Source organism: Calidris pugnax, unplaced genomic scaffold, assembly GCF_001431845.1.
Source record: "Calidris pugnax isolate Ruff unplaced genomic scaffold, ASM143184v1 scaffold20, whole genome shotgun sequence".
NCBI classification, from domain to species: Eukaryota; Metazoa; Chordata; class Aves; order Charadriiformes; family Scolopacidae; genus Calidris; species Calidris pugnax.
In genome coordinates, this window is record NW_015094510.1 from 21,083,272 (window position 1) to 21,108,386 (window position 25,115).

The 25,115-nt window shown below is 41.8% G+C and overlaps 1 protein-coding gene across 1 annotated transcript in view; it reads left to right on the top strand.

Annotated features, from left to right (window-relative positions):
* The window catches only part of LOC106902412 (probable tRNA methyltransferase 9-like protein), a 46,420-nt gene that overhangs the window by 14,470 nt on the left and 6,835 nt on the right, over positions 1 to 25,115 (top strand). The window contains exons 3-4 of the mRNA XM_014965828.1: positions 13,756 to 13,933; positions 16,652 to 16,825. Of these exons, the coding sequence (XP_014821314.1) occupies positions 13,780 to 13,933; positions 16,652 to 16,825 (328 nt within the window). The 5' untranslated portion in view covers positions 13,756 to 13,779. The remainder of the gene's footprint in view (positions 1 to 13,755; positions 13,934 to 16,651; positions 16,826 to 25,115) is intronic.

Sequence of the window (25,115 nt, forward strand, 5' to 3'; positions counted from 1 at the left end):
GCAAGCAAGGAGGCAAATACATGACAGAGGGACCATGAGAATAATGGAAGTACCACCAAAGTGACTCCACCTTATGGAATGGGTGACCATGGCTGGCTGAACTTGACCAAACTGGTCACAGAGAGTGATGAGTTAACAGATGATTACATGGAAGTTTCACATTTGAATGTTTTTTTGGGGAAAAAATGAGATGAAATGAGATGAGGACATTGAGTATTCTTCAGGCAATAACTGGAGAGTCTGGGCAGCCTAGAGATTTCGAAAGCTGACTTACCACTGGGAAGCCAGGTCCTTTATGCAGCTTTGAAAAATGCAAACAGTGGATTTATTACTTCCAACTGTGATGCAGAAAACGGAGCTCTGACTTCCCACAGTTCCCTCCCCTCCATTTTATCCTCTTTGATATCTCCTTTCCGTTCCCCTCCACCACCGCTTCTCCTCAATAGCAGCCGGGGCTTCTTTGCCGCAGAGAGCAAATTTATAAATTTTGCGTGGTTTCCAAACCCCTCGCACATCAAAGCGTTCATAGACTGGAATTCAATCGACTTCTTGGCTGAGGGACACGGGACCCTCATCAGAAGGGAAGGGGCCTCCTGAGTCAAGCCTCAGGTTCTACTGCATGAAGTGCAGAAAAATCCCAGAAGCTCACTGAGCAAAACAAGGTCATTACCTTAGGCTAGCTTCAGCCTCACGGTGGAGGACAGAATTGGGATATTTACAGTCCTAAGTCTGAATCTTTGGTGACCTCGCATTTAATTTTGACCACTCTCATTATGTTTAGCACTTTGGCAAGGAGATGAGAAGACTCTACAGATCCATCTTGTCCTAACTGATAACACACGGAAGGTCAGATGCAGAGCTCATGTCAGTCGGTAATTGGTACAAAGTTTCATCAGTTCAGGATTAGGCCCGCAGCATTTTGGCTGATATATTTTACTATATCCATATCCTGGAAGTAACTACAGCTCACTGACCAGTTTTAAAACATCTATAAACCTGAGGAGTGTAGCAGCTGCAGTGATGGCTTCAATAAAAGTACGCTCAGTGCCAGATTATGAATCCAGTCACGCTGGTATAAAGCCAGAGTAATTCTGTTGATGTCATTGGAGTTACTTGGCATTACATTATCATGACACAGATCAAACCTTAGCTCACAAGTGGCTCCATATTGCTTTGAAATTTTTATGGATTCCCTTTTGTCTTGCCTGTTCTCTTTATGTCATGTTTGTTTGGTTTGGCTTAAGAAAATATTTCAGGATTTATCCACAGCCCTTCCTTATTTATTTTTTTTGTCTGTGTTGTAGAGGGTTTTGATTTGTTCTGAGGACAAAAAGAAATAGCAAACAAGCTGCCATTCTTTTCTATTTTATGAGCTTGCAGCCAAGAGCTCCCATTCTTTGGGTTTCTGGAGGGTTTTCAGAGTTTTATCTTTTTTAAGCTGAAAAGTATTGCAAAGTGAACATCATTTTGTCTGTTTTCATCTCAGCAAGAAGAACCTGGGGGCTGTGCAAGCTACTATTTGCAGACAGGTTAAATTCTGAAGGCTGGCAGAACTGGGGCCTTGCAACTCCTGTAGCTGTCAGAAATAATTCTGGCCAGAGACATTGCAGCTTTGTATTCAGCATAATTAAAGCAACCACTTGGAATTGTTTGTATGTAAGGAAGAAAACAATAGGCATTGAGACTTTATTATTGAAAGCAGCTGCAGGAGAGGAAGTCCTGCAGCCAGGGGTTAGTTAGTAAATCCTGCTCAGGACATTTTAGTACTGCAATTCAAATTCTCATGTTCCTTTCTGTGAGGCTGGAAGCTATTTTGCTCCGTCCTCTATCTTTTCTCTCACACTCTTCCCTCAAGTATTAAACCTGTGAAACCAAATTTAGAATTATTGGAGGCCCCACTGTGACGCCACAGCTATCCATGAGAATGTAACAGGTTGTATATACCAACCCTGTAACGTTGATGAGCTGAGCATTGTAGAACCAGCTAGAGGAGGCTGTGGCTGGGATTAATTGTGGAAAATCTTGCCAACTTCAGTGGGGTTGGATGTATGTATTTCAGCGGGCTGCAGTTTCTTACGATGAAATCTTTTCTTCACTGGGGCACTGCTACACCAGCCAGACTTTCAGGTTGCTTGCTCAGAGGTGGGGAGAGCAAGGAGGAATGGGGAGTTGGTCAAGCGACTCAGTGGAACTACAGATTTAGAGTCAAAGTGAGGAAAAGTGGATTCCCCTAGAGACCTTCATGTGGACTTACATGCTATTTTAACTACAGTGCCTTTGCCTTTCTACTGACTGTGCAGAGTCTGTGGACTCCTTCCATGTTAATACTGCATTGCTTCATATGCTTCTCCAATGGCCACCTCTATTCTGATTAAATCCAGTATTTGGCAGTCTGAGTGGAAAGGATGTGGAGCCAGAAGGAAATGTGAAGTGTCTCCATCTCCCTGGGATCCACATTGCAGAACGTCCTTCTGAGGAGACCTCAGGGCAATATGAAATGTCTGTTCCCAACTTCAGCAGAGCAATTACAGCACTTCTCAGAGCGCTTCATTAAAGAGTTGATGGCTCTTCTCAGCCTCTCTGCTCAGGAGTGTCTCCTAATGACAAGGTAATAGGATATCCTGGGCAAAAACACACAACCTTTTGAAATTTTGGCTCTGTCTGTACTGCTAATTAAAAGGTGAGGACTGAACCCTGGGCCCAAGATCAAAACTGACTGTTTTGTACCCCCTCTGTTACGCGTCACCCCTTTATAGCAGGTAAGGCTCAGAGAAAACTAGTCAGAGCACTGAAACCCAGAGCCAGGGAGTGAGCCAACAGCCACACAGTGTGGGTGTACCTGAAGGTTGTGTCTCTAGTGCTGAAGAGAAGACGTCAAGGGAATAGTCCCTGACCCATAGGCCAAGTGGCATGGTCTGGCTTGTGTCTATGCTGCTTAGGGCTAAGCTTCCTTTGGAGCAGGTTGGCCACATCCACAATACATGGCACGTGGCTTTAGCTGTTTTCTGACTCCCAGGTGATGCTTCTATGACCTTACACTGTGATGATACATCTGTGTGGTTTTTTCAGTTCAGAGGGGGAACTTACTAATGTACATAAATACAAGATGGGAGAGTGTAAATGACAGAGCAAGAGCCTTCTCAAAATTCTGCTTGAGCATAAGGAAAATATTTTTACTGCAAGGGTGATTAAAGACTGGAAGAGGTTGCCCAGGGAGGTTATGGAGTCGCCATTTTTGGAGATATTCAAAACCTGTCTGGCCATGATCCTGGGCAACCAGCTCTGGCTGACATTGCTCTGAGCAGTGGATTGGGCTAGGCAATCTCCAGAGGTGCCTCCCAACCTCAACAGGGGTGTGATTCTGTGGCTGTAAGAGATAGCATTCATTATCATCTCAGGAGAGAGATTTCTGTGCATCCATCGGTGACTGAGGTTCAGAATCTGGGGTAGTTTCCAATTAAACAATGACACGACTAATGTTAAGTTCAAAACATTAATCAGTCCAAGAAAGGAGGCAGTAGTCTGTGTACTGGGACTCATATAGGTTTTATCTGCCTGTATCTCATTTCAGATGAGTCATGTCCCTAGGCTTGGCCAGATCATACCTCTACACTTTCAGCTTAGTTGTATTTGGGCTGGTTTTAGAGTACTAATGAATTTGATCGAAGACGGCAGAGCTATAGACAGAGGGGCAGGTTCCTGAACATGTCACGGCTGGGCTGCAGCACATCTCTCCCTCCACTGCCTCTGCTCTCACACCCGTATCTTCTCCAGGATTTCTATAGCATCAAAATGTTAGAACTGGGTTTTTTCTGAAGGGGGCCTAATCTGTTGGACAAATGGGGTTTTCTCCTTCCCTTACACAGATTAGATTACCCATCTCTCTCCGAATTTTGTCTGTGGATGTTGCTGTTGTATTTATGCATGCAATTTTCCTTTCTCTTGCTCTCTCACCTGCTGCCAGGTAGCCATTCTGCCATTTCAGTTTTTTGCCTGCCTTTTCTGAACTGGATTCTTGGTAGGCATCATGTAAGCACACGTGGTAGCACAGAAGAAGCAGGGGTAGGGAGAGGTGCTTCTGGCAGTTTAGAATGGCTTCTCCAAGCTGTGCAGCTGTGTCTTTTCTAAATGGATGTGATGTTTTAATGATGATCTAAACTAATGTGAAATCAGGTTATTGACTTCTGTTTCAGGACCTGATGAGGCTACCATACCTGCTCTAATGTTTCATTTTCTCTGTAGTTTTTTCAGGCTCTGCAGCTAAAAGAAAAAGAGGTAGGGAAAGGAGAAGCTTGTTAAAAAGATTTTAAATCAAAAGCTAAGAAATTAACTATTACAATGCCAAAACCACAACTGTTAGTAACAAAATTAAGTACACCATTCTGTTTGGCTAAAATTGTGCAACTTAACCCAGTTTATTATTCAGATGCCTTGTTTACAATGCTGAAGTTTTAATGAAAACCAATTTATTTTAGTTCCATCTTTTTGCTCATTTGTCCTCAGGAGGGAATATGAGGCAAGAAGCTCCCATTTCCCCTCTGTGGCAAATGTCCCATGGGCCAAACAGGGGAGTTATGGAGCAGGAGCTTTCCCCCCAGCTCAATTGGCAGGACTCAACATAATCATTTAAGCATGAACCAGACTGGTTTTCTCTCCACTTAGTAAATCCATAGTACTTAAATCCATAGTCCTTCACTGTTGAATTACTGCCACTGGTTTCCAAATACAAACTCTTTATTAAATAAACAGGAATGAGATGACATGTGTTAGAGTGCAGACGATCAGTGTTACTATAGCTTGCTTCTATCTGAAAAACAGATTTTTAAGAGGATGCTGGATGCATGCAAGAAAGGATTACCAGGCGCAGATGGCCGTGCTCATTTATAGCAGTAGAGCAAGGATGTGATAGTATTAACAAGCTAAAGGGCTGATTTTGTACACAAGGAAAGTGAAACCCATCATGTGGAGATGCAGGAGAGAAAGTCACTGGAACGAGCAACCAGCAATATTTTCCTGCCTAGTTCACTGTCAGCTACATTAGTGAAGATGCTTGAGCTATTCCCACGTGAACTAGCATTTTAACCCATCATTTGTTTCTGCTTTGAGTCTAGGCTGGGGAGAAGGAGGAGGAATTAAACGGTATAATATTATGTTGTTTGAGAATCTTTCAAATTCATATGCATTGCCCACACTCTACCATCATCATCTTCTATGATAAGGTAACCTCCTTAGTGGATGAGGGAAAGGCTGTAGACGCTGTCCGCCTAGGCTGTTGTAAAGCCTTTGACACCGTTTCCCTCAGCATTCACCTGGAGAAACTGGTTGCTCATGGCTTCTACAGGCTTAATTTTCACTGGGTAAAATCTGGCTGGAAGGCTGGGCCCAAAGAGTGATGGTGAATGCAGGTAAATCCAGCTGGTGGCCAGTCACAAGTGGTGTTACCCAAGGCTCTGTACTGGGGCCAGTTCTGTTTAATATCTTTATCAATGATCTGGACGAGGGGATCGAGTGCACCCTCAGTAAGTTTGCAAATGACACCAAGTTGTTTGGGAGTGTTGATCTGCTCAAGGGTCAGAAGGGTTTGCAGAGGGATCTGGACAGGCTGGATTAATGGGCCAAGGCCAATTGCATGAGTTTCAACAAGGCCAAGTGCTGGTCCTGCACTTGGGTCACACCAGCCCCATGCAGCGCTACAGGCTTGGGAAAGAATGGCTGGAGAGCTGCCCAGCAGAAAAGGACCTGGGGGTGTTAGTCAACAGCTTGCTGAATATGAACCAGCAGTGTGCCCAGGTGGCAAGAAGGCCAACAGCATCCTGGCTTGTATTAGAAATAATGTGGCCAGCAGGACAAAGGAAGTGATCATCCCACTGGTGAGCCCCCACCTCAAATACTGTCTTCAGCTTTGGGCCCCTCACTACAAGAAAGACATTGAGGTGCTGGAGTGTGTTCAGAGAAGGTCAACAAAGCTGGTGAAGGGTCTTGAGCACAAGTCTTACGAGGAGCGGCTGAGGGAACTGGGGTTGATTAGCCTGGAGAAAAGGAGGCTGAGGGGAGGCCTTATTGCTCTCTACAACTACCTGAAAGGAGGGTGTAGCGGGTTGGGGTCTGTCTGTTCTCTCAAGTAACAAGCAATAGGACAAGAGGAAATGGCCTCAAGTTCTGCCAGGGGAGGTATAAATTGGATAATAGGAAAAATTTCTTCACAAAAAGGGTTATTAAGGATTGGAAGAGACAGCCCAGGGAAGTGGTTGAATCACCATCTCTAGAGGTTTTTAAAAGATGTGTAGATGTAGTGCTTAGGGACATGGTTTAGTGGTATCTTGGCAATGCTAGGTTAATGATTGAACTCAATGATCTTAAAGGTCTTTTCCAACCTAAACAGTTCTATGATTCTGTGATTCTATGATCTTGTGTGCCAGGGTGTACATGAAGGCCAATGTGTTTCACAGATTTCTAAGAGCTAGACAGGCTGCCAGACCTACTCTTCCACAGCATCATTTCCTTTGCTCCAAAGCAATAGACAGAAGTTTTGAGATGTGACATTTCACTGATGCCCGAGAAAAAAAATTCTCCATGGGAGATGTACCCATGTTGGATTTCCTATTAAATTTTCCTATTAAATAAAACCTAAGCAAGCCTATTTATACCCTCCTCAGACTCTTTTATAAAATCTGTCTTTACTGAGGATCTTTAGTGTAACTGTAGGCTTTGTGATGATAGAAGAGAACTGAGTAATAACTTCCCATGTCTATTAACCCAAACTGGAAAGTGTGAGGATTAAGGTAGCACAAGCACATGTATTTCCAAGCACATAATTGGCCACTTTGAGCAGACTATCAGACTTCTCAGACTTGCAATGTGTAAGCAATTTATTCTGACTTGCTTATATCAAAATGGCATGCCTGATGCTCAGAAAAATACCTGGTGATTGGTTAATTCCAGTGCAAGTGTTAACAGCTGCACATTGAGGTGGTTTCATCTCTTTTGTTTGCATGCTACGAATCAGAGGCTGTTATTGGTTTGCACTCAGAAAATTATCTGAGTTTATGCAAAAAGAAGTGTTGAAACCACATTTTTCTCTAAGAATGCCATAGATAATTGAAATTTTTTTTTAGGAATTCACATTGCAACAGTCCGCTTACTGAGCTGTGGTCAATGTGTCTTTTCTTGACTATCTGGTTATTTGTCTTTGTTCATAGTTTGCTTTTTTTGTTGTTTGTTTCTTTGTTATTAAATAGAAAGTTATATATTGAAAATTATTTCACATGATGTCTCTGTTCCCATCAATCCCTGAACTGTAAAATGGTGTCATGTGCTGTTTTGTTCAGCTGACTAACTGCATCTATATCTATAAAATGATTCAGTCTTCAGTGGCCAGAGGCTCATCTTATTATTTTTCCCCCTTAAATAACTCTTTAAATAAAACATAGAAAATGAAAATGTGGTTCATTGGTTATTTACTTCTTTTTATAAACTCTTATCTTTCAGAATAGAATTCGCTTCTTCAAGGTTGAAATTCTGAGTGTAAATATTAGCTCAATTAATGGAAATTGTATGCATAAAACCTTAAGCACAGTGCTGGAAGTCTTTCCTCTTGTTTTCAGGTACAGTCCCTTCTTGGTACCTCAGGCATGGGTAGGGAGGATTTGCCATAATACAATTTACAAAAATATATGTTTTTTTCAAAATCTCTGGAGCAGGGAGAAGGAAGTGCTAAATTTACAAGAACTTCAGTTTAATACTTTGGATTTTATGCTTTCCATTTGTATAATCATGGCCATTTTATAATGGCATAAAGTAGCACTAAAACATTCAATCCAGCATAATCCAATTACTATTTTTCTCTCTCGGGTATGAGATAGGAGAAAATTCTTAGATAGGAGAAAATCACCAAGTGTGATTATTTTATGGATTTACATATACACTTGGTACAGTAAGTAGGCTACGTCTTTTGTTTTCCCTTGTAGCTGTTACTGAGAGGTTGTCTCAGTGCTGTGACATGGAAGGTGATAATAGTTTTAAAATGTTATTTCATAAACTACGAAAGGGGTGCACTTGCTACAAGCAAGTTTTCCAGTATCGCAAAACAGAGTTTGCAGACTCTGTCTTCTTCTTTGGTGGAATTTTCTTCTGCCCCCACTTTGGCTCATACCCCCTGAGCAGCATCAGCATTCTCAGGGATGCTCAGATGCATCTCCAAGGGAAATTTTATTACTGTAGTCCCCCTTCTACTAACAGCTCCACGTCAGGAAGAGCGAGCTGTGATGGTGGTGTAAGCTTGGTTTATTACTCATAGCTGTTGCCAACATGTGTTAGTAAAAATTCTCCTCGGATGTCAGATGAATTGGGCAGGACATGAATTCTGTGTCACAACTGCAGCTGCGGAGAGTAAGCTGTAACAGGCAGAGCAGCACAGCTTCTAGAGGTGACATCTGCACTTCACCACTAGTTTTTCAAATGCTGTGAAGTTTGTTTGATTTCCACATTCAGACTGGGGAAAGAAGGCTGCTTTTGTTATTTTTCAGGCTCTAAATGTGTCTCTTTCCTTCTTTGCTGTGAGATGGACATTGTTGCTTTCATATATTTTCCAGGAAAAGATGTATTTTAGCCCTCTGAAGGGCTGGGGTCAACAGACTGTATTGTGATCTGAGCTAGTGAGCAGGAAGACATCTTCTGTCCATCTGTGAAGGTAGAAGGTAACCTTAAGACTGGTTGTGGCTAAGTAGGTCATGGTGTTGCAGCCACCGTGGAAACAGAAGAGAAGTCTAAGAACATAGCATTGGTGCTGAAGGCAAAGTGGCTTAATATTTATTTTAACATTCAGGTATCCAGTGACTTAAATTCCCTAAACAGGTTTTGCCTCCATTGCAGAAGTACTAGTAAAATTATTTTTTATAGCAGGATGAAAGTTCAAATCTTGAAAGCCACAGATGGCCTCTGTGTAGCTCAGGTCTGCGAGGTTCGGCACCTTCTCTAGCCTGAAGGGCCACAAGGTTCTCCCTCTGCATCTCACCCTGCTGTTGGGTTGCTCTCCAGACTCCAGGACTATGGATCGGGCTGCATACTCCAACTTTCTGTGAGGATACCAAGAAAGCACTGCCATCTCCTCTCCAGCGTTAGCTTTACCCTCATTTTCCCTACAAAATATGCTGGGCCTTTTCAGGCAGGGTGCTCTGAAAGGTGTGTACCAACCTTACGCTGTGGCTCCCAGTGGCTTCAAGGGGGTGGAAGAGATGCAGCTCTGCTGCCCCTCAGCCCTCTAAGAAGGTGAGGATGCGGCCAGTAGGATGCGTTGCAGGAACTGGGAAGCACTGGGAAGGTTTCGCAGCGCTATGGTAATATTAATACAGCATTATGAGGAATCCCCAAATGGCTGATTAACTGTCGAATTGTGATGCTGTGCCTGCATGTGATGGTAGCTGGGAAAAATGCAGCAAGGCAAACTAATTAAAATACTAACCTGGAGTTGCTCCACATGTCTGCTTTTTTATCCCCTCTTTTTTTTTCTCTGTTTTTTTTTTCTCCTCCTTTTTATTTCCTCCCTTGCCCTTCATTTTCCCTTTTTATTATTTATAAAATTCCCTTTTATCATTTTCTTCCCATCTAGCCTCTTTCATTTCTCCTTTTCTCTTAGCCCCTCTATGCCCCACATTGCATTTCCCTTTCTGTTAATCAGTCCTTCCCCAGATCCTGACACCTCATGGGAACCCTCGTTCAAGGGCTTTAAGGCCGATTTTACAGTTTTTTCCTCTCTTGTTCTTTTCTTTCCTGCTTCACAGGGGTAGGGACTGTTAGTGTGACTGGCAGAGGGCTCCTGTTGAGGCTGCTGCTGCTGGAAGAACAAACTTGCTGTAGGTCCCTGAAGGGACCTACCAACGTCCAGCGGAGTATTTTCAGTGTTTCACACACAGATTAAGCACTTCACAGAAAAGCTGTTTTGGTGCAGGCGCAGTGTGATGTTTGTGTGTAAAGTGGGAATGATGATGGCGCTGGGGGTGCAGAGAGGGAGAAGAATTAAGCAGGCTTTCCAAATAGATCGTCACAAAATACTCATTTAATTGAGGGGAGGAAAGCACCGCCATCTCTTTCATCGGTATTAGAAATAGTGTGTTCCTGGAGTTGTTGGTTTGGATTTTCACTTGTGATAGGCCAGCTGTTATGTCATTTGCTGGCACTAATTGCTTCAAGACTTAAGCTAATCATGTTCCTGAAGAAGCCCAGCTCAGCTGGGCAGCTCCAGTTCTGTGTCTCTGTCCAGCCTGGGGCAGGGAGGGCTCGGTGCCACTGGGACATTTCCCCAAGCCAGCCCCATTTTTCCTGTGCTCCCACCAGCTCTTCCATGGCGTGGCCCACGTGCACGGGGCTCCAGAGGGGCTGGAAGGGCCTTGGCAGAGGGAAAGAATAGGTGTTGTTTTGTTAAGGAATTACTCATTACATCCGGAAGGTCTCTGATGGCACAACCTTCTAGAAGACTCTCCCTGTCAAAAGCAAACTTACTACCAATTCAGTTTATTCTTTCCTGTTAGATTGAAAATCAGAGCAGGTGAGTTGGGGTACAGCCTGCACGAGGCTCACATCCCGCACCAGCAGTCAGAGGCTTCACAGCGTTCAGGAAGTCAACTCAGAAGTTTTTAATGGCGCTTAAACTCAAATTTAATTTCACTTTCAATCACGTTGTGTCAAATTTAACTAAAGATTAGGTGACAGGCAGTCAGGCTGAACTGCTGCTCTGTACCTCTTCGTTTTGCTTTCCTGCCAGCCCTGCATGAATAGATTTAGGTTTCTTTTAATTTGCATAAAGGTAGGGGTGAGTGTGCTCATAAGAAAATATCTGCATTCCCTAAAGCCTTTGTTATGCAAGTAAGCAAACACCACGGATGTAAAATGCCATTGTGTGACATTTGCAGCACTAAATATCCAATTTTGTGTTGGGCAGAAAATGTTGGGTTTTTTTCCTGATGCACAGCTTGATTCCTAAGTTATTTTCTGGCTTTCCCTGTGACTAGAGAAAGGATGTCGTGCGTGGTAGAGGAAATGGATAGTCTTTGAGATTCAGATTTTATACGTGGCATGTATAAAACATATGTTTGAACCTCAGTCCATCCCCAGAAATGATTTCCCCCAGGCTAGATTGGTGGGCATCCGTGTTTGCTTTTTGATTTATTTTTTTTTTCTTGCTTCTGCAATGCAGGTTGTAACCAGCTTCCTAGGACTGTCTGAACATTTTTACTTAGTAAACTTAGTGGCTGTGCCCTTAAACATCTCTTTGCTCTCTTTATCTGGCACACTGTGTTTTACATGGTTTTCAGCCTGTTGTACTAAAAGCATTAAATGGGATGTTGACAAGCATTTTGTGATTTATGGCTTTGTAAGTGTAGGAGATGGGTGTTCATGGACTCCTCTGGGCAGAAATGTCCATAGCATGACTGCTGGTGGTTGCTGGGGGCCAACCTGACTGGTCTGTTCCTTCAGCCTTCTCCACAAAGGGTTACTTTCTTATAAGAACCTTATAGAAAATTTATCTTCATAATGCCTTGCAGAGTTGGACTTTTAAATTTTGAGAGTCCAGACCATTGCCCTCACTCTTGGAGCTACTGTTTTAAAACAAAAGATGCTATGCCTTTCTTAATTTTAGGTGGGATTCAATCGTAGTTCCTGTTTCATTTCTTTTTTTTTTTTTCCCTCCTGTTCCAGAGGAGAGACTGTTTTACACACAACTCATTTTTTTAGTGCCTTAGTTTGAAAGGGTGTCTCACTATGTGCTTTCTCTTGCTAGGTGCTTTCATAAGCACCTTCTTTGTTTTCCTGGTAATTAAGTGACTCAGGCTGGTAGCATCTTCCAGACTGTCCCTCTGCCTAAGTGAGGTATCCTGAGCGTAAGCCTAGAGTTAAACAGACACATCTCTGTTCTCTTTATTCCTGTGATCTTACATCAGTTCACCAGTTATTATTTCCTCTTGTCAAATGAAGCAATAGCAAAGCTTTGAAATGATGTTGCAGCTTTTCCAAAGAACAATTTCCCTCTCCTCTCGCCTCCTTCTGCCTTCCCCTGTATATTTGATAGTACATCAGCTTCCTCTTGAAATGATCCCCAGTAGAGCACTTCAGCTATTTCAACCGGGGTTTTTCTGAAGATATTTTTTAAAAAAAAACACCTTCTACAGCAAAGTTTGGTTATAATGAAGAACAATAAAAAAAAAAAAAGTCCTTCTGCCTTGGAGAGCCAGTCTTGTGCCCACTCATGCATGTGGTGAACTCTGTGCCTGGAATATCCCCACTGGATTCGGTCACTGGTATTGTTTGCACACACAGAGTTTAGCACCTGTGTAAGTTCTTGCAAGGTGATGGCTTTAAATCTCACTAGAAGCTAAAAGGATATTGCAGTGCAGTACAGGCTAAACCAAGGCAACTCACATTCACTGTCTTTTTTTTTTTTTTTTTTTAAATTATCTGTGTTTCTAAAGTGGCTGTTATTTAGCAGCACATAATGAAGAGAATCACGATGATCTTCCAAAGAATTTCTTCACCCCACGCCAATACTTGTCAATGCTTTGATCTAGGCAGGATATTCAGGAAACTTGCATTCTGGGCAATTTCCCAGTGATGCTGAGTGAATAACTGATATAATAGAAGACACTAAGGGCTATAGGATTTATACCTAGCACAGTTTCTGGGATTAATAAATGACATAACCAAAACCCCTCCAGAGTTAGTTTCTTGCTGTTCCTGAAGGATGAAATTTGGGCTTAGTCTGCTCCAGTGTTTCTCTTTGATGTAACTGCCTAAGAAATCACAGAACTTTTGGGTTGACAGGATTTTAAATGTTTATGGGTTTGAAAATAAGGACTAGATAAGGAGTGTATCAGGTGTCAGATTAATGGCCAGCCTGCAGTGCAGAGATCTTGTGTGAGGTGCTGTCATTGATAGCTTTGGCTAGAGGAGAAGTTACTCTGCATGGAGTTGTTTGCAGCATGTGAGTGGAGCAGAAGCAGCCTGTCTGGGTGGCCCAAATCTTCACATAAATCCATGGAAATCCTGGCATATGTTCACTGAAGTTCACAGTTTTTACAGCTTTTCTGTACAAAAACTTCATGGTGAACAGAACAATGACAGGATGCAATGGGCTATTCACAATATCACAGAATTTTCCTGGGGGGCATTGCTAATACCAGTGCACCACACCAATCCAGAACAGCTGAAGAAAAAAGATGCTTGGGAAGATGGAAAGATGTTTTGTTCACTGTAACTCACGGTGTCAATGAATTGTGCAATGGAGTCTGTAAGCATGGATCTTCCTGGGTGCTGAGTGAAGCAGAGGAGAAACGATGCCTCTCGGAGCTTTTGTGTCAGACTCTGAGCATTCATCACCATTTTTAGTCACTGTGTTTTAAGATGTGTCCATAAACAAAGGACTTGGAAAATATCTCTTTCAAGGATAGACTGAAAAAGGGTGGAAGACTTGAGGAAGCAAAAGTTAACAGCTTTCAAAGTATAACAATATAAGCAAGTTAATAAACGCTGAGTGGTAGGTCATAAAATTCCTTTCAGATTTATGTAAGAAAACAATATATTGTATAAAATCATAAAATGGATGACCTTTCTTCTCTTAAAAGCCTCAGCAATTTATCTTTAATGGCAACATAGTATTTGGAAATACTATTTCCTAAATAAACAATGTCATACTTCTTAACTTAAGGAAATGTACTTTGTTAACAAGAGTTTCAGCGCTTGTTTTATTCCCTTTCCTTTTTCTAGTGAGTTAGCCAAGCCTTGGTTGTGATGGAGAAGGACGCAAACCAACTCGAGAGGGACCACGTTCATAGCGTATATGAGAAAATTGCTCCTTGCTTCAATGACACACGCTACAAGGCATGGCCAAAGGTGCAGCAGTTCATTTCAGAGCAGGAACCAGGCAGTCTGATTGCTGATATTGGTGAGTGGGTTGTTTATCCCGTTGCTAATGACAGTTTAAGTATGTTCTCTCTATCAGTGTTTGCGGCAGAAGAGTTTGGAGCTTGTGAATCAAACTTGGGAATCCAAATGGCCAGACTGACTATCTGATTTGCCTCCCTCCATCGTTCATAGGTATATGAAGACAATATATATGAAGACAGTATCCAGTAGGTCACCTAAACTGAAGCACTAAACTGAGCTAAATATCATTAGTGGATGATAATGATAATGTTGTGTATTGAGATGATAATTCTGGAATTTGAAATTTTGTTTAGCTCTTACGCCGTGTATTCTGTGTGGCCAGTTTGAAGCAAGTGTCGTGACACTGTCCTGAGTGCTTTGGGGAGCAACATGTGACAGTTTTTAATTTCCAGAAGGTTTGAAAATGTCTACATGATAGGAAGGAAGCTTCTGTACTGGCTTCGGCCCCTGCACCAGAAGTGGACACATGCTGGTTGCCCAATTGAGATCTGGGCATTAACTCATCATTTCAATATGTTTCAGCTAGATTTCTAAATAGCTTTTTGGACTTGTAATCCTTTCCAGCAACGCATATGTGTAGTCTCCCCACTATGGCATGGGAGCATTTGTGAAAGGGAAAAGTTGCTGAGGGTTGTGCTAATCACACTAACTTTTTGGGTGTAATTCAAATATCACCATATATTTTTCCCAGTTGATCACAGTCTAAATGCTGGGAACTATATTCCTACCAGATCTTGGCAGGTTTTGCGGTGTTTTCAATGTCAACAAATAAAACAGGTATGAAGAGCCAGCACAATGAATTTTTACTTATATCACAGTAATGCTGTAATTTAAGCTCAGGCTTGGCTCCTGGGCTTTGGCCCGCAGAGGCTGCTGGTACGCTCTTGGAAGAAAAAAGATTCAGATTAGATCTCAGGAAGAATTTTTTTACTATGAGGGTGGTGAGACACTGGAACAGGTTGCCCAGGGAAGTTGTGGATGCCCCATCCCTGGAAGTGTTCAAGGCCAGGCTGGATGGGGCTTTGAGCAACCTGGTCTGGTGGGAGGTGTCCCTGCCCATGGCAGGGGGGTTGGAACTCGATGATATTTGAGGTCCCTTCCAACCCTAACCATTCTGTGATTCTATGATTCTTGTGCTGTCTGTGGCCAGAGATGAGTTTCATGTGAAAAACTTGCCAAGAGTGGTGCACGGCGCTGGAGAGGAGTCTACCTGCAGGGCTGTCCCCTGCCCCTCCATCCCTGGGAAGCAGCCTCTGGTGTCAGATTAGAGGAAATGTTTATAGTAGCTGTTGCTTGGCTTATACTGGAGCCTTTTCCTCCAAAAGTGAAAACCAGAAAAAGCCCTTTTCCAGTCAGAGATCCAGGGTAGTCCTCTTCCTGCTCTTTCTCCTTGGAAAATGGAGTCTAATATTAGCCAAGGGCTGGCACCATTTCACAGGACCTCTTCTCAGCTGGTGCTGAAGTCCGGCATGGGGAGGACTGAGGATGCTCCAGCTTTTCCCTGGATATCTTTCTTTCATTCCCTGGAGATGGGATCAGCAGTTACTATCAGAAGAGCAGTTAGAAGCAGACTTCTATCTGCAGCTCAGCGATGATTCATCTCCCATTTAAATGGCACAACAGATTGATGGGACTGGGAGGCTCCTTATCAAACATAGGGACCCACACTGGGTTTCAGAATAAGTGCTATGGGATGGCTGTAACCTAAATATAGGGATTTAAATATTTGGAAGGCTCCAAAATAACTATAATTAAAAAAAAAAAAAAAAAAAAAAAAAGAGATAAAATCTGGGCTCTGACCCAAGCTTTATATTTGATATAAGTGTAGACATAAACAGGATGTGAACTAAGGTCCGCACAAGGTACAGGGTATTATGTGAGCCCAATGCATTTACCTCCCTGATCTTAATCTGAACTATGATTTTTATGGTGCAAGTGAGAAGGCAAGTTTTTAAAATCAATAATATACTTTAAAATGCACTTTGTGTTAAGATCCAGATAATTCTGCAAACAAATTATCAAAAATTTAGATAAGAACCACTTAACTGCTGATATTAAAACCGTTCTTATCGAAAGATGTCTGCCTTTATTTCAACACAAGAAGTATTTCAGTTTGGGAAGATGTAAATTTCCGTGTCACAGGCTCCATTATGAAAAGGAAACTGCATGGAGATACCAGAAAAAGAAACTCCACTGTTGTCATGGTGACAGCAATTAGCAGCAGTTAAAACAGCAAACAATGGATTTAATGGTTTGGTCTAATAGTGACTTAATTACTTAGCAGTCTAGTTTGTCTATCAGCATTTCAATACACAGGAATAATTCAGTGCTGTGCTCCCACTACATGATGCTTTCACTTAGCATTTTGAGTCTATTACAAGTAGAACTGCAGTAGCATCATTACCATAAATATTTTTGATTCTATATGTGGTGGGAAAGCCAAGGTAAATGCTCTCTAGCAATCCTACTTGAACACCTCCTGTCACGCAGCAGAGAGCCTGCTAGACAGAAAGGAGCAGTCTGTGCTCATTGTACTGTGATGGTAAAAAATAGCCTGAATTCCACCGCAATTGTATCATCTCCTTTAAAACGGGTGGAGAATTTCAAGCTATTAGGCCAGCCAAGGGCTTACATCATGGCTTATGTCAGGAATACATTTTCTGTTATACAGACACCAAATGTCCACCTTTCTTTCTCCTCCTCATTATTTCTTCAGGCTGCGGAAATGGCAAATACCTTCACATCAATTCACAAGTCTATAAACTGGGTTGTGACTACTGTTTCCCCTTGGTGGAATCAGCACGGAATGAAGGCCATGAAGTTATGGTGTGCCATAGCTTGTGTCTGCCTTATCGAAGTGAGTGCTTTGATGCTGTCCTGTCCATTGCTGGTAAGTTCTGCATACTGCCAGTGTCTATAGGTCAGACCTTTAAAGGATCTAAAGTATTTAGTCTCTTCTAGGTTTGGGGTTTTTTCAGTGACCAACAGAATATTTTGGAGTTTGTAGACCAGGTAAATCTATATTAACACATGAAATGTATATTATTTTATATATGTGTGTGTGTACACATATATACACACATATATTATATATACATATATTCTACATAAACTCAGTGGAAAACTGCAAAATGGGTAAGTCACACAGATGTGAGCTGTTTTATTCTGATCCAAGCACATCTAGAATACGGTGTGCAAATCAGGAAAGAAGAGCCTTATTTTTGCCTTATTGCATGGCATAGATTTGAAATGTTGCCTCTATCAGGACCAAAATCCAACAAACCTTGCTTAGGAACACTGAGCGTATTCGAAGCTCTGCATTAAATCCTTCTGCACCTTTCCAGAGGTTCTTTACTCCCATGCTCCATGGTTTGTCAGCCAACACCACCATTTTTGTGCTGATGAGGATGATCATGACGCTGATCCAGCTGGAAAGTAACCAGCAAAAAGGAAGGTTACTTTTAGCCAAATCAGTTACCGAGTGCTTCACTGCAGAGAGACCTGTTTCAGCAAACACAGGGGATAATGCAGAGTAAAAACAAGGAGGCAATGACAAAGCAGGCAGAGTGGCACTGCTGCCTTAAAACATTCATCTAATAACCTCAGATTTCATTTCTTCACTGTTAGATTTTTCCTTTTTGTTTAGTTACCCATTTCAGTGTAACTTAATGATGGAGGAACTACCTGTCTTTGCCACTTTTAAAGCAGACATTCAATGGCAGCTTTAGCCTTTATTTTTTTCTCTTTTAAATTGTGCAGGTTCTGTTGTTTTGGGAGTCTTGCAATTACTCAACCACCTTTTAAAAGTTAGGTATTAAGCTTATAATGATTAAAAGTTGGACAACACTGGAAATAAAACAAATTACAGTGCTCAGCAAATTTGATTTTCATTTTCTCAACCAAAAGGGTGTGAAGGTCTCTAAGCCTTGTTAAATCAAAGTGAAATGTTAATACCTCCCATCTCTTGAAGTTAGTGAGTAGTGAGCCTTACACAGCCTCTTCTCCATGTCTCAGGTGACCTTTCTTTAAGCCCTGAAGGACTTCACTTTTCAAGTCCAGGTCCATGTCTTATAGTTTGACATTTGATGGAAATTTGAGATTGCATTATTATCAATGGTACATTATTGTATGGGGCTGTTGACCGTGCTTCGCTACACTGGCTGAAATCTTTCAGTCATGGTTTAGGAAACATGACCAAGAGCTAACACTCCTTATTAGTGGGCGTTCACATCCTTTGCCCAGACAGGGTAACAACAATCGTGTACCCAAAGGTGATTTGGCATCCTCTGGAAATCCAGGGTAAGGAAGTGAGGGACAAGCCAGAGATGTTGAAAAGGGTATGTAGCAATGTTCAGAAGTTGTCTGGCTCAAAGGAGTCAGTGTCCCAGGAGAACTTGTGAACAGGCTATAGAAAAGCAGAGTAGCTGGGCTGGGGTTGCTGCTGGAGATGCAGAACTATAGACCTTCCCATCCATAGCAAGCTCAAAGCCCTGTTTGCCTGGCTGTTGTGCAAGAAGCTGGAATCAGTGAGGAATCCAGAAGGACAATCGGGTTACAGGCAGAACAATGTGAGTATGGACTGTGGCCCTTTCAGCACCATAATATGGCTGCAAATTACAAAGTTATTTCTGTTGCAACCTTGACCCTCACAGATCATGCTTGAAATATAGTAATGATTGTATTTCCTTATTATTGCTGAAAAATCTGCTTTAGATGCATTATAAAGATTCAAATAATATGTTGAATTATTACATATAATAGTTTATAGTATAATGCTAGTATAGTACATATATACTATAGTTTGGATAAGCATGTCTTCTTCTAATCTTCAGGAGATTGTCAAAGGAAGCAAGAAATTTCTGTAGGTGTTCTAAAGCCAGGTCTCTGGTAAGAAATATTGGCAGAGGATGAGTGTCAAGCCTAACTTGATGATTTTTCCTTTTACTCAACATCTATTGCATATGCATATATAATGAATGATTTTTTGCCAGTTCCGTAAACGGGATAACCTATACTGACAATAAACAAATCTAGATGTGATATATCAGCAAAAGTTTAGAATGTGCTGCTTTAAAATTCTTAACTTTCTCTTCAAGGAGACAAATTTGCCCTGTGAGTGTGCAATTCATTCCACAATGTTTTCCCTGAAAAAGGAAATCATACTCACTTTCCCAGTGTAGTCATTGCATAATTTTATTTGAGATTTGATATCACCAAACAACAGAATCATCCCCTTTGCCATATAGTGATGCCTTTGTTATTGTTAACATGATGAAGCCATTCCTGTATTAATGAAATAAGTGGGATTTTTGCCACTTGCAGTAATGGAAAGAAGACTGGCACTCATATTGCCATTTTGGCTAGGGAATTGCTTGGAATCATAGAATCATAGAATTGTCTAGGTTGGAAGGGACCTTAAAGATCATCTAGTCCAACCATCAACCTAACTCTGACAAAAAAATAAAGAAATAGGAGATAAAAATTACTAAACCATATTCCTGAGGACCACGTCAACCCGTCTTTTGAACGCCTCCAGGGATGGTGCCTCAACCACTTCCCTGGGCAGCCTATTCCAATGCTGGATAACCCTTTCCGTGAAGAATTTTTTCCTAATATCCAATCTAGACCTCCCCTGGTGCAACTTGAGGCCATTTCCCCTTGTCCTATCTCCTGTGACTTGGGAGACGAGATCAACCCCCACCTCTCTACACCCCCCCTTCAGGTAGTTGTAGACAGCGATAAGGTCTCCCCTCAGCCTCCTCTTCTCCAGGCTGAACAACCCCAGCTCCCTCAGCCTCTCCTCGTAAGACTTACTCTCCAGACCCCTCACCAGCTTCATCATAATGCAGGACTGATTTTTTAGCATGGTTTTACCTCTGTCAAAGTGGATTTCCTTTTTACATGCAAAGGTCATGTTCTGTGTTAATAAAATCTTGTATATGCAGAGCTCTTGGACTCTATGATGGGCAAGGGATAAGAAGCAGCTTTTCCTATTAATTTAGATAAGTAATTTTTTTCCTCCTCAATGCAAAGTTGAAGACATCACATTTTCTTCTCTTGTTAGGAGTCAGATACTCAACTCAGTAAAGTTATTTTATATTACTGAAATATCTGATCAGTCTCTTCATCCCAGTGGGGAAAAAAGGGTTCCTGGAGTGAAGAGCATCAAATGGCTTTTCTTGGTGCTAATACCAATATGTGAAAATTAACTTTGCTTTAATCTGTGATCTTTTAGTTGTGGTGATTTAACAGAGAAAGTGAGGGGAACCTAAGAGACGTAAATCTGTCTAGTCCTCTAATTTGCACTGTCTGAGAAAATGGTCTGCATAATTGCAAATAGTAAAATTCTTAAAGAAGTCCAAATAAAGGTCCAGGAGAGTTTCCTTACTATATAAGGTTCTGTCTTTATGGTAAAATTCAATGAGATGCTGAGCAAGAAGAAACCAAGTGTTAGTATCAGATCATATCAGTGTAGTTATATTGCACTGTTGTGCCAGTTAATATGGGCACAACATTGCAATGCCATCATGTCATCATTTCTTTACCCCATAAAGAAATCTTGTATTTCTGCATAACCTTGGTTATTTCAGCACAATGGTTTGGTCAGGTAAGTATATCATCACTACCTGCCAGTTCGCCTAATTCTGTTTTTCCTAAGGATCAATCGGGATTTCATTCTAACAGTTTTTTAACTTTTTCCAACAAAAAGGCACCATGGTCACAATGTTAGATTCCCGAAAAGAAGCAATATTCAAGGCACAACAAGCAACCTGTCCCAGTGGAAAGCAGAGTATAATGAGATCTGGTATGACAGCATCAGGAACTCTTTAATGCCATAGAAATTGAAAAGAAATCATCATAAAGGACGACTATCAATAATTATAAGGGATGGTATGAAGAACCCAAGTCAGGATGACTACAGCATAACATGAATTAGAACTAGGATGAGGTTTTATAAGAGCATACAAAGCAAGAGGAAAACAAAAAGAAAAGAGCAAATAACACAGGGAAGTTGTATTTTTCCTTGGTTAATAGCAGTCATCAATAAGTTAGTAGAGTTTTAACCAGAGGACAGGAGTTTAGACTATAAAAAGGAAATAACATCTTAAAGAATATTTAGATAAATTAGGTTACACAAATTGTTAGGAAATCATAAAATTAATCTTAAACTACTGTGAGCTAGCAGATTATCTTTAAGATCTCCAGTAAGTGAAGAAAAGCAAATATAATACTTTTTTCCAAAAGAGAGAGAAATAAAATCAAGAGGGAGCCAGTCTAACTTAGATTTATGCAAGGATACTAGAATAAATAATTTAAATAATCTAATTTAAATAGAATAAATTATTTAAACCTACAGAATACTAATGTAATGGGAAACAGTCAACATGTCTTTGTCAGGAGCAAGCCAATCTGCTTTCTGTCTTTGACAGGGTAATCATCCCAATAGACAGAGCAGCAGGAGGAGACATGATATATTTTGACTCACATGTCACTGTTGCAAGTAAAATAAGTAAATAGAGCTAAGAATATGGAAAAAAAATCATTCTCAAAATGAATCAGTGGTTCACTGTCTAATCCAGACACATTTCAAATGGGATGCTCTTGGGACCCCCCATACATCTGTTTCTATGCAAATTTTAATTAATAACTTTGATAGGAAGCTAGAGAGCATATTGAACAATTTGTGAATGACTCCTGGGTAGGAAGAGTCGGAATTATTTTGGAAGATGGGATTTGACATCCAAATGATGGAGAGTTGCCTGGAATCAAGAAGAGATACAGAAACCATCGAGAGGGACATACCGTGCTTGGGAAGGAAACATTCAATGAACAAAGGGAGAAATAATGGCCAGGCAAGATGGACCACAGCCACTACGTGTGAGTAGTGTCATGCTCTTACAAGACCAGGGAAATACTTGTCTGGGGTGTGGTGACAGAGCAGTTTCATGGAAGGCAGAAGAATGAGTCAACCTCCTGCGTTTGGTGCTTTTGAGATCCAAGGTGGAATATCATATCTGCTTCTGGGGACCATGCCTTACAAAGTTTGTAATCAATATGGAGACATTTTAAATAACTGATGTTTGGAAAATCTGAATTATTAAAGGAAGCTGAAGAAATTGGTTTAGGTTAATCAAGAAAAAAAGATAAAAGACTGAAGGAAATGTAATAGTCTTCAAATATTATTTTTACAGAAAGTTAACCTTTATTTGACATCAGAAGAAAAAAAATAATCATCTTACCCTGCAGTAAAGGTTATTTACCTCCGATATTAAAAGGCTTTTAAGAGCAGGTTAGAACAATTTGGGTCACATTTGGGCCAAGCATTTAATTCTACCTTGGAGCTGGAAAATGAACCACCTCTATTTTTCTGCATCTATTTTAACGTAAAGGCCACCTGGGCTTTTTGAGAAAAATCCATTGACTCTCCTATAACCAGTCGCTGCCTAATGTTCATACAGCTCCTCTCATAGCACCAAACTCTCCTCCCTCATGGCAGTCAGAGGTGCAAAATGCTAACGAAGCCTGAATATCGCAAGAGGCCTTGGAGACAGAGGAGAAATGCCACCCGTAGTGGGATATTTTTGTTTTGACAAGGCCACCCACAGAGTACCTCTGCTTCTTGCCTCTATCAAGAATAGTGTGGCCAGCAGGACGAGGGAAGCGATCGTCCCCCTTTACTCAGCACTGGTGAACACCTCAAATACTGTGTTCAGTTTTGGGCCCCTCACTACAAGAGAGACATTTATATTGTGGAACGGGTCCAGAGAAGGGCAACAAAGCTGGTGAGGGGTCTGGAGAACAAGTCTTACCAGGAGTGGCTGTGGGAACTGGGGTTGTTTATTCCAGAGAAAAGGAGGCTGGGGGAGACCTTACCAGTCTCTACAAATACCTGAAAGGAGGTTGTAGTGAGTCAGTGGGGGTCAGTCTTGTCTCCGAGTAACAAGAGGAATTGGCCAGAGGAAGTTTAGATTGGATCTTACGAAAAATTTCTTCACCAAAAGGGTTATCAAGCATTGGAACAGGCTGCCCAGGGAAGTGGTGAAATCACCATCCCTGGAGGTATTTAAAAGACGGGTAGACATTATGCTTAGAGATATGGTTTAGTGGTGGTTTTGGCAGTGTAAGGTTGACGGTTGAACTCGATGATCTTAAAGGTCCCTTCTAACATAGATGATTCTATGGTTGTTCTGAGACATCTGCGAGACCTGAGTTCAGCTTTGGTCTCACCACCGTTAATGTTTTATTTAAAGTGAATAATGCAGTTATTTCTAAGCTGGCAATCACAAATTCTTAGAGATGCAGCGAAGCTCCACAGGGCAGTGAGAGCCTGTGGCTAACACCTGCAGGCTCTATCTGTCATTCACAGGGTTGGTCTCACTGGCCTTGCCAGCTGATAGCGTTGTCTATCGGTGCAATTCTCACTAACAGCGAGGAGCCTCATTTCTGTCTCAATTAAACCAGAAGCTTTGTGTTCCTTACACTGATATTTTCATGCAAGTTATAATTGATTTATCAACAATATCCTACTTTTATTTCCAGTGGATGATACATAGATATCTCAGGATGGGGTCAGGTCAGAAAACTTGACTCTGTCCTTTTTCTTTTTTTCTTAGAAAAATGTGCATCAGAACAGAATGAGCTCTGCACCTTACGGTCCCCTCTATTGCTCCAAGTTACTGGAGCATGGAAGTGGTGCAAAACTCCAAACAGACCCTTATATTTAGTTTCATTTTCTCAGTAGCAGCCAGCAGCCTGCTCAGCATTTTAAAGTGTAATCATTTATTTTAGACCACAGTTGTCTATCTGTGGCCTCATCACTGTCGTCATGTTGACAGTGTATCTGTTTTCAGTCTCACCCACATTTTCTTAACAACATGTTACCTGGTTGCAAGGTCTTGACCGGATGTTGGGCATCATTAGAAGAGGTGACAGCTTCTCATCGGCTGCACAACCTCCTCGTGTACAGTTGTCCTCCTCTGCTCTCTTGGGGTGCAGAGCAACATGGCCATAGTTTTAGAAGGAGAGATGGCTGAGCAGCTGCCACATGATGGTTTTGGCAGGTTTGTGCTGTCACTCAACAGCAGGCTCCTGAGCTCAAGAATTTCACTCTGTACTACCAAAAGCTTATTCTCCTGCTGAGAAAGATGCTGAGATCCAGAACGGATCCAGAACGGTGTTCAGGCACCTAAGCTGGGTGCACATTTAAACCTTCTTCACTTAATGAGGATCCCTAGTGCCAAGGCCTCTTTTGGTGTTGGTGTCTAACAGAGCATTCCAGCGCAGCCAAGTCCTCAGGGCTCTCACCCAGAAAGTGGGAGAGCTGGATGCACCTCCTTCCTGAGCCGGTGGGGGGTTCAAACCCGCATTTCCAATACCTGGGGACATGCCTCAGTCCTCAAACACCCATCTGCGCTGGGTGGAGAAAACCACCACCGTACCTTGGAATCTGCAGCCAAAAAGCCCAAGACAGGTGGAAGAGGAGCCTAATCCTGTAGGAGCACAGCCGGGAGGGAAGGAAAGACAGCAGCTGCCTGCATCGTTTCCTCTCTATGCAGTGACTGGTATAAAGTGTGTAAGCAAGATTAAATGGGCTTCAAGAGCAGATGGAGACAGCTCCAAGAGCCCACGAGTGAACCCCAGAAGTTCTGCAACTGGTGAGAGTGGGGTGGCAGCTCCAGGCAGAGCCCCGCTGCTCCGGGTGGGAAGAAGGAAGGAGTCATCCAGGCTCGGAGCAGGCGCCTCAAGGATGGCACCAAGCAAAGGAGGGGAGCGGCTTGAAGAGAGCTGCTCCACCTGACCTTATTTTAGTACCCTCTTTTGTTGGTTTTAGCTACAGGTGTCCCCACTTCTACGCTGCTGTGACAAGCATTTCAGAATTAGCTTTAATATAAAAGCAGAAGCAACCCCGCTGAAACCAGTGTAGCTACTCAGATGCTTAAAATTAAGCATATAATTATATTCCTGAATCAAGGCTTTAATAAGTTAATTAAATTTCATAATTATAATGATTTTTATGAAGGCAACATCCTCATTTGCTAATGCTAACCGCAAATGTGGGAAAATTAAAGAAAGAACAAATTTTCCAACCTAAGTAATTAAGGAGTTATGTTTTTAATAGGAAAAAGTTTTTAATGGAAGCACTGTTTGAAGTTTACACAGTAATTCTTTTAAATAATTCT